Here is a 10,871-nt window from a genome sequence, read left to right as displayed (position 1 = left end):
TTGCTCTTATTTTCATCTTTGAAACACAACTACAATCTTCATTCTTCTACTTGCGAATAATTTCTTTTCTCCCTAGATATTTTATATGAGAAACTGTTCGATTTTAGTCTTCAGTCGAAGATTATTGATACAAAAAATCATTCAAATCAGAGATCGTTTAGTAATTCAAATATATGGAATAAATCAGTGGTATAGGTACCAAATAACGCATTAATGATGAACCGTATATTTATTTGATAAATGCTTTTCCTCTCTCGAAACCTTTTATTAGCAATGTTGATATGTTGGATTATATGGAAAGATTGAGCAAGACATAATCTTTTTACCTAAACCCTTATTCGTGCAATTGAGTATCTACTCTAGTAAATGTCAAATATAAACAAATTTGCCACGAAATATGTATCTCATTTTTTATTGCCTGTATTAGGATTTTGGATTCATCTTTCCGGCGTCCGTATCAAAATGACCTTTGAATTCCTTGGTTTGAATTCTGAATGTTATATCTAAAAAGCTGGATGCAAGGCAGTATGCGCCGCTTTCTTTGGTATTGATGTGCTTTGAAAAAAAATTGCTGTGAGAATAAATGGCTGTACTGTGAAAATAAGCGGTTGTGAAATAAATCAGCAGAGTGTTTGGTAAACTTTTTTTGTAAAAGTGCTTTTGGAAAAGAAAAAAAAGCAATATGATAGTGGATCTTTTCATTAAAGGAGCATTGTAGCTCCGTGTGCTTTGAAAAAAAACCAGTTTTCTAAAACTGCAAATAGCAACTTTAGCTTTTTCCTTTGATTTCAGCTTATTCTCACAACAGCTTCCAAAATAAGCCCTTTTTTTCAGTTTACCAAACACCTAAAACCCTTCTAACTTTTTTTCATGGGTGCTTTTTTTTTAAGCACCTCACTCCCAAACCACCCCTTAGATGCAAAGTTTATTTCACTCAAACTCTTATTTATGTTACAGTGAAACACTTTCATTTGCTTCCATTTCACGGAATATAATTTAATCCGACAATCTTTTCAGATAAACGAACTCGATGTTAAGTAATAGAATCAAACACGAATAAGCTTGCAGGCCCCGCCCTTGATAACATGGAAACAGAACATGCTATGCCCAACTTAGTGTTTATAAAGATTTCCACTGCAAGCCACTTAGTACTATGGTTTAGTAGTATTTCTCTTCACTTGTTAGTGAGAGGTCATAGGTTCGATTATTGCCAAAGGCAAATTTGAACCACATTATTGCTAGCTCATTGTGAGATTAAGCCCACACATCCCCTTGTAGATAATATCGTTTGTTCAAAAAAAAAAAAAAGATTTCTACTGCGATAATAGAAGTACCACCCTTTGGTCTAAGACCTATGAAAAATCTTTCACTCCGAGACTTGCTTTGATGCATTGATCCGATTAAGCATGATAAAGTGATTAAATTAGTCTGGAATGACCTCCAAATCATAATGTCAGTCTGACATGTTTCAGTTGCCTTGTTGGCTAAATAATGGTTATTAACACTTGTCATGAAAAGTTGAGCATGACTTTGAATCTGTATGTTCATTCACCTTGCCCTATTGTTTGAAAAATTTAATAATTGCGAACGTGTAACCAAGAAGAGGCTTCATTCCTACTCCAACTTGTGTGTTCGTCGTTCATTAGGGACTTTGTCGCTTGCACATGGGATCAGAAACACCTTTGGAATCCTTTTGTCAGAAACTATATAACTCACGGCAAAGGGGTATCAAAGGCCAATTAAAATGGCCACTAATCCTAACTCTATAGGGGACTTTAAGTCCTTACTAAAAAAAAAAAAGGAAAATAATAAGAGCTAGTAATTAAGTCTCTCCTAAAAATCCACTAAATTGCATTCTCATGTCAATTTGATCTCAAAAACCGTTGTATCTCATGATCCCATCATCTTACCGTGTTGCATATGCTTTGGCACAATTAATTAGTCTCTTTCTCTATTGGAATTACTCTAAACACACGAAATCACCATTTTCTTCTCCTTTTAAAGATCAAAACAAATATAATTGATTGCATTTAACCCATTAGCATATACAAAATAAAAATATATATATATGAAAATATGACGACATTGGGGCTGAATTAGGGTTATGGTGAGCGGGAGTTTTGCATGGCAGTGCAAGTTTCTCCTGAGGGTAATGGCTTTGGGATGATCTTAATGCTTCCTGATGACTAATTGGGAGGTGGAGGAACATGCCTCTCCCAAATCGGGATTCGTTGAGTTTTCACGCTTCCAAGTCTCTCCCGCTCCCGAATCCCTCTCCTCTGCATAAGGCAATCAACCACTTGCATTTTTTTAAGATTGATTCCAAACTCTCTCTTTTGATTGTTATCGTCCTCTTTTATTATACAAAAATGCTACTCTTACATGGAGCTTTTGTGGGCCGCATGACAGTGAGACCTACTTGTGTTGGTGAATTCTCTCTAATAGAAGAACAACTTACATGGTACGAGTACATCACCACGTGACACACGTGTCATATTAGTCATATTAGTCATTTCGGGTGGAGAAGACTTGGATTTGGACCCTGCAGACTTTGTTGTGCAATTCACACAAGGGACCTCATGCACGACCATGATGACATTGTTCTTCTAGTTTCCAAAAAATGATGAAGGAAAAAGGGCTCGAAGTGAGGTTTGAAATGCAAAAGCGCCTCTTCTTGGGGCATCATTCCGTATTTCGATACAAGCATCAAGTAACATCAAATCCAATACTAATATCATTCCGTATTTCACCACTGCTCTAATAATCCTATACAAAATACAAAATTATAAATCCTGCTCATTCCATTAGACATGGTACTGCAATCAAACCCGATGGTTCCAGTCCATGCTGCAAAAAGAAATGGCGTGCACAAGGAATTCTACATGAAAATGGAAAGACGAAAACACATCTTACCTTGCTGAGATGCTTAAAGAATGGTTGCACAGACCCAGTTATGGCCACAAGTACCTCTAAAGCTTCTATCCTCTAGTTAACAACCATCATCAGAAATTACCAACTTTACCAGCCACTGCTTGCTATTGCCTGGTTCACGGATAACATCAGTGCAAAATAACACAAGCTTCTGTGCTCTTTGCTAAATGCACAATGTGGCTTAACTCGACAAATTGAAACTAAATACTAGAAAAGATGACCCCAAATATCAACCTTCGCTAACAGCAAAATCTTTCAGCATAATAATTGATTGTGAGGAATGAAAATAACTCAAAATAATCAAAGGTTTTCTAACACCAAGAACGCATCTAAGGATATCAAAACCATAATCAGACTATTGGCGGCACATACATCCTAGGAAAAGAACTGCATTGCAAAACGTAGTAGTAGATATATATAATCAGATAACTTGCTATGGCTAAGTAAAAGAAACTGATCTACTACCCATTGTCCTTGAAAGACACTCCCCGAGGCACCAAATCTGTAGTAGATGCGACACTAGCAATCAGTTTAATGACAACAATAATATGTCAGAGCAAAATCATTGTATCAATACAAAACGAACATATGATCTCCCATGTAAAATCAAAGAAAGTAGAATAAAACAACCCCACATGATAAATTGCGCATTCTTATGGTAACTAGAAAATTACAGCAAAAACCTTAATCGCTTGGTCAGATAATATTTTCATCTCTTTCTTCCACCACGCTCCCTTAATGAAAGAGTAAGTGTTTCAGCTGCTCCAACATTGTAATATGCAAGTGACATGTTGTCCTTGAGAAAACCAGGTTTTCCACTCAACTTCTGTTTGTTTGCTGGAAGCTGGATCTCCCCAGAAATTTTCTCTTTCAAACTACCAACAGTTTCTGATAAAGACTGCACCAAGATCTCCAAAAGTTGTCCCTTTAGATTACCTTCATCAACATTGGGCACAGATACTGTGATGCGAACAGGTCCCTGTAACCAAAAATAAAATATAAAAGGAATAGTTTCTGTCAGGCTACCAACAGTCCATTATACAATACCACAACACTAACTAAAGAATTTACAGTAGAAAGACAAGGACAGGAAGAAATCCATACCGGATGCTGTGCCAGAAACTGATCTTCTGGAATAAGCATAGAATCATCAAGTTTCTGCCGCTTTGGCTCAGGTTCTTCTGGAAGCGGTGGAGGAGCTTCTTCAGGTGGTGGTGGTGGCATTCCTTGAGGCAAAGGTGGGGGTGGCATCATTTGCATTGTAGGTGGAGGAACAGGAAGAGGCATATAAGGTCGGGGAACTTGCATTGGTGTAAACTGAGAACCAGGTGGAGGTGGTACAGAAATAGCAGGTGCATTCATAGACATGGATGGGTGCATAGGAGGTGGTCGGTTGAGCATAAGGGACTGCTGTCCAGAACTCATGGGCATTGGGGGTCCAGGTGGTCGAATTGATTGATATTGGACAACCGGGGGCCTTGGTGGAGGTGCAGGGAGACCGCCGCTAGTTGGAGCAGAATACTGGACTGTGTTTGGAGGACGAGGTAGATTCAAGGCAAGACCAGGTGGTGGAGGAAGAGGACGAATTGAAGGCACACCAGGTTTTGGAGGAGGAGCTGCAGGACCAGGAAGGTTCCTAGCATCATTGTTAAGACCATCATTTTGGTCCTCTCCATTGATATTCTGCGACATTGCTTGATTTGCTGTGCGGCCAATACTTCCAGTGTGACCATCCCAGATGACCTGCTTTGGTTGCTCATCTTTCTTTTTCTCAATCTCAGCCTTGACAGCATTAGACACTTCTTCCTCTGTGGTACCAAAAATATCAGGACGGGTTCGTGCAAGGCCCACAATGTTTCTTGAGATTTCATCATCTTGAGCAAGAGTAGTCTCCCGAATCTTAGCAAACATCCTTTCCTTTTGCTCTTTGTATTTTGGATCAATGAGAGAAATCCTCATGTGTTCAGACATCTCATTGATAGGTATGAGCTCTCCAGTGATTGGGGAAATGACATACTTTGTTGGGTCTCTTTCGGCAGGGATCCTGTCCTCAGGTCTCTTCCAGTTCTTCACAATTCTCATTGGTGGTTCTGGATCCTCTGTCACCATATTCTCGTTCCTCTTTTCATCATCATTCTCTTCAAGTCTGGCTGTCCTCAAGCCCTCTTCAACAAGCTGCATCTCTTCTTCATCCATTTCCATTTCCACCTCCTTACCAGGCTCAACAATGTCCTCTTCCATATCAGCGACCTTGCTTCTCCTAATAACCTCCTCAAGGGTCATCGGAGGAGGTAAATCCTCATCCTCATCATCTGCAAAGTCTATTGTTTCAACCACAACAAAGTCATGCCAATCAATCATAGCCATTTGTATTCTTTCCTGCTCAATCTCATCTTCAGCCTTCTGTCTTGCCTGCTCTTGTGAACGCTCCCACTCCAGTCGATGGACGCACCTTTCGAGCACAGTTGTCATATCTGCAACACTTTTCTTAAGCTTATCTTGCAAATTCTCCGGAGGCATCAACACCTTAGAATATGCATCAGCCAGAGAAGTGAAAAATGTGAACATGCTATGCATAGGCTTCAGAAAATGGAACTGGTGGTTATTCATTTCCCTGCTTGTCAATCCTTGCAAAAATGTTTTCCCATTTCGAGCTGCAAACTGCGCTGTGAGCTTAATAATATCCAACTCTTCCCCAGTAATACCTTCAGGAAGACGAACAGTATACTCCTCAGCTTGTGGTGGTTCGAGCACTTTGCGAACAGGTCTAAACTGGGCAGAGGGATCAGGCTTTGGGGCTCCTGCTTCACCATCTGCAGCTGGAGCTGGTGGGGCAGACTCAGGTGAAGCAGAATCTGCAGGCTGTGTAGATGGTTGCTGTCCAGAAGACTGATTCAGGGCACGGAATTCAGACAACCGATGCTGATAATATGCATGGTAGGGATCTGTCGAAATCAAGAAACTGAACTTTGCATTTCCGGTATTATTAGCCATAATCCTTTTCTCAAACTCTGGTCCATTCTTCGCCACAAATTGGGCAGTTTTGTCAACAATGTTTCTAATGTCTGGAGGAGGATGTATGATACCAATAGCCCTGGTATGCGTTGCAACTGAAGTAGAGTTGGCTTTGCTCAGCTCCTCGTTCAATTGGTTCTCATCCTGACTAAGTTCAGTCACTTGGGATTCCGGAAGAGGCCCAAGGTCTCCATCAGAAGGAGGAGCCGGTAAGGGCAAAATGGACCCTATCATTTTCCCTACAGAAAAAACAGAACACTTAAGTATGAAATCGGCTAACTAACAGGCATAAAAACAACCTTGTCCTAACCACAACCTGCACATTACAATTCCAAAAACACTCGTATTAAAATGTCGAAGCATTTATATATACGCATAAGACCACTTTTGTAAGTACCGAGCTGTCATACTACTAAATACAGAAAACTAATTCACTCTGATAGCCAAATTTCGAAGATGAATCTGAAAAAGATGGGAACACAAACAGTCATACTGAAAGTAAGACATCCAGATTACTAAAAAAATCCGACAAACCCATCTGCATATATTAACCATAGACACTAATCCTATATCAACTACAAAGAAATCTTCTATTTTTCGAAGTAAGAGGAAACCCAATTCGGAATAATAACTTCTGAATCTCAAAAATTTAGTGTTAATTGAATGAGAACCTCAAACCCAGATAGGAATCAAGCACCAGAAAATAAAAATAAAAACGATTGCACCATTAAGCAAAACAAACATAAAATTTTGTAGCAAAGCCTAGTTGAGAGATTCGTCCGCCCTGCCCTGCCCCGTACTTCCGAAGTGGGCGACAAACGGGATCTTAGAACTTTTTGGAGGACGAAAATATTAGGGCTTAAGGCAGAGAGAGAGAGAGAGAGAGAGAGAGAGAGAGAGAGAGAGAGAGAGTGTGTACCTTAGGGTTCTAACCAGATGATTCCACCTCTTCTAGGGTTTCGAAGCCCTACACTGTGTGTGTGAGAGAGGATGAATGAGCGGGTTTATGCGAACGAAATATGCAGTGCAATAACCGTGTTTATTTATTCATGGGAGATTTTATTTGGACCGACTAATCTTATTTTAACACGCAATTAAAAAAATGGGTGTGATATCCACACATTTCATTTTATTTCTCACACATTTTTTTAATTTTCGGCCGTCGGATCGAATGAATTGAAAAAGAACGGACAGAAATCATCAAGGGGTGTGTGAGAAGTAAAATGAAGTGTGTGGATAGCACATCCCTAAAAAAATTTCTCTGCTAAACTTTCGAGTTTACCTTTAAATAAATAATAAAAAGAAAATAAATATTCGTTTTTTATCTCTACACGCAATAACTAAAAGTCTAACACACCGATGTACTCTTTCATTATTTCCGACGAAACGCATCCAAGTGACATCAAAATATTCTCTCGGGGTCATCAACGACCATGGGTGGTGGTGTTTCTCAAATTTTTCAATGGGAATTATATTGGAATTTTTAGGAATAAATTATCAAAACCATACCTTTAACTATCAAGATAATCTACCACTTACATGTGTTATTTATTTTATTTGAACATGTAGGTTATTTTTCTATTTGGAAAGAACTTTGTTCTTTTTGATATATATTACTATATGGAATGAAAGTGTAAGTTTTTTGTTTATTAAATTGATTTTGAAAAGTAATATTGTTAGTTTGTTGGAATTGTGCATAGGAAAAATAGAAGTTGGGATGATGGCCAAAATAGAAGTGGGGGATGGTGGTTTTTGAACCGTTTGTTGCGGAAAAAAAAAATTGAAAATTTTGTTGTGACCTATGTTTATCTGAGGGGTACGGCATGGAGAGAAAGAGAGTGGAGAATAGACTTGAGGAATTGTGTATTAATTCCTCAGTCCTTGTGCCTTTATTTATAGTAATAAGGAGGAGAGAAACTTGCTTTTCAAGTAATACAAAGTCTATTATGAAAGATCTTCTGGATCCCAAAGGATTCCTAATCTATCTCTACTTAGGATTTACACAATCACAATATGTATTAGAACATATGTCACACCACTCCCCCTTGAGTGTGCAACTACTCAAGTAAATGGTACATCAGGTCTTTAGGCAAATGTAGAAGCAGTTGATGAAGTCGTCTCGTTTAGTCGACACAAGTAACGAATGCGAGTCTCAAAACAAACGGAAGAATGCATGGGTGGTAAAACTCATAAAACCTCGCTATGGCAAAACCCAAGATGAGACAAAAGCCCATAGTCAAAGGAGAAAAGTGAGAAGTTGCATTAAGTCAAAACTATACAACTTCGATACGCAAGTAGAACGTACATAAGGGTATGACAAACCCAGGATGGGTGTTTCGTTAAAACCTAGTCAGGTAGCAAAAACCCAGTGGGAAAAATGCTCCTTATCATAGAAAAAAAAGTACATTAAGGTCAAGTGGGTATACTTCTAAATACTCCCCCTAAGTTTGACAAAACTTCCAACTGAAACTACAAGCATCATAAGTGAGAAAGTTACGCATACCAATTCCTCAAACAAGCTTTTGGAAGGTAGACTTCGGCAGTGACGTCGTGTAGAGGTCGGCAAGATTGTCTGGGATCAGACTACTTGACTTCAATCTTCTGATGCTTATGTTGATGTAGACACAATATGCTTGGCGTTGACTTGTTAGATGTATCATGATTTGGTCGATACATACAACGTTGTCTTCATGGATCGTTGTTAGGACTCAACGATGGATGAAAATCATAGAGATTTTGAATATGCTCAACCATATCTCTCACGTGATGAGATAGAGTCAGTCTTGGAATGATTCGAAGGTTTCGCAACAAATGTATATCTAGTTGACCTCCAAGATATTGCGGTGTTTCTTAATGGTAAAGACATTACCATTTGAGAACGTACCTTGTGTGGTCAGATAGTTAGTTTGATTCAGGGAATCCCACAAGGTAGGCATCATTCTAAAAATCAAGGGGGTGTGATCTATTCTGAGATGCATAGGAATAGATAAGCTCAAATCTGTAGTAATGGAAAAACGTCTTTAACACTACTTTGATGGTAGCAAGTAGGCGCAATGCTGCTTTATGCCAAAAGATTATCACCGCATAAGATGTCTAATCTAGCGCATTGAGCTCAGTACAACAAACACCAATTGTACTTAGATATGGTTACCTTACGTTCCAATATGGAACCTTATGCTCCATATCCTTCATAAAGGTCTCATTTGCATCTAGCGTACAAACGATCAGGGTATACTTGGACATAACACCTTTTGGGTCTAGTTTGAGTGGTGGACCAGAATACCATCAGAACTTGCTCGAAACTTTAGGTCAAGGTAATGTCAAGTTTTCCCAAGATCATTCATCTTGAAGTGAATGCCACATCTGCCCGGATAGGTATACCACATCTGCCCGGATAGTTCTGCATCCGTAAAGTGAATGCCTTATCAGAACCAAGAGGGTGTTCTCGTGGTCTAGATCTATTTGAATTGGTACATGTAAGTCCTTTGGAAACTCCATGTAGTTTTCGTATCAAGATCCCAGAGATAATACAACCATGTTTGTAATGCTACAATTAATTACATGGCGTATGAAAGAAGCCTTACGCCACAAGGCATCATTCGCACTATTTAATTCATCTCATTCGTCATGGATCGATTCTTCTAGTTAAGTAATCAGTTCTACATCGAACTAATCAACGGAACGCAATTCGTTATCGTTGCTTTTCATTTATGTCGGTAGTTACCATATAAATGAAACATCATCTATGATAATCTCATTCCAATTCCATATCTCATCGAAACTATTATACTAGACTAAGAACTTCAGGTCTCAGGAGTAATCTGGATTTAATCTCATGAAATGGAAATGATTGAGAACGTGATCAAGGGATGGATTCGTTCATGCCATGCTCCTCCAATTTCGGGGAAATGAATCCTCAAACCGAGTGATATGCCATGTTTTTGGTGTATGATAAATTGATTGGCTAGTCGCCAGTGTATGAGGGTCAGCCACAGTAGTGGCGTTCTTGCTTTCGGGATGAAGATCCATCGTACATTTGGTACACATCTTTGTAGGCACATTTGCAGCTGATATATGTGATCTCGTCACTTTTTACTAGATCAGAGAAAGTGTCTAGTTATACTTTGACTATCTAGATTGGGATCAAGATGAGACACAGTAGGGACATCCACGATAATTCGCATCGTTCTGTATGACTGTTGACGTTCTTATCTCTCCTTAATGGCGGGACGACTATCTCTTAAATGTGACAATTTGCAAAACAAGCGGTAAAGAGATTGCTTGTTAAAAGGTTCTAAGTAACGAATATTAAAAGGAAAATCATAACCGACATAGCACAACCAAAGACAAGCAGATGCGATATGTCGAGTTCGTATATGGTAACCAACTGACAGACACTTTACAAGGTTGGATTGTGATGGGCCTCAAGAAGACCAACATGGTTGCTTGCAATATTGCATGGCCCCAAGCAGAGATCGGGGAACTTGATATGTATGACCAATGATCGTGCAATCATTTGAAGGCATTTAATGAATGCTTCTGTTGGGTCGTTCTGGGTATGAACATGGGGTACTTTATGTTCAACTTCAAAAAGTCAACCGACATGCGATATCCATCAAAAGTTTTCAATGTAAATTTTCCAACTTATCCAATCAAATAGGTTTAATCAGATAATCAGGGTGGTGAGGTGTGAGCTTGTTAATCTGAGCCACTAATGTGGAAAATGTAGCTTGTGGACAATAGCCACACGTGTGACTAACGTGTAGATGCATCAACCAGTACTATAAAGTATCTAAATGGTCCAATCAGTCCATAAATATCCCCTTGAATCCTTTGTAGAAAAGTTGGAGGGTGCTAAGGCATGATACGCTTCCAGGTATGATGTCTTTACTTCTAGTAAGAAGATGCCCAAAACGGCGCATCAC

At 39.1% G+C, this 10,871-nt stretch overlaps 1 protein-coding gene across 1 annotated transcript; it reads right to left on the bottom strand.

Annotated features, from left to right (window-relative positions):
* Positions 1–3,457: 3,457 nt before the first annotated feature.
* LOC114820665 (probable splicing factor 3A subunit 1) lies at positions 3,458–6,997 on the bottom strand. Its single transcript, XM_029091799.2, has 3 exons — positions 6,866–6,997; positions 4,036–6,185; positions 3,458–3,910 (listed from the first exon to the last, which is right to left on the bottom strand). The coding sequence occupies exons 2-3, from the start codon at positions 6,178–6,180 to the stop codon at positions 3,641–3,643; spliced, it is 2,415 nt and encodes an 804-aa protein (XP_028947632.1). The 5' UTR covers positions 6,181–6,185; positions 6,866–6,997; the 3' UTR covers positions 3,458–3,640.
* Positions 6,998–10,871: the final 3,874 nt, after the last annotated feature.

This window comes from Malus domestica, chromosome 13 (assembly GCF_042453785.1).
Source record: "Malus domestica chromosome 13, GDT2T_hap1".
NCBI classification, from domain to species: Eukaryota; Viridiplantae; Streptophyta; class Magnoliopsida; order Rosales; family Rosaceae; genus Malus; species Malus domestica.
This window is presented reverse-complemented; position numbering and strand designations above follow the sequence as displayed.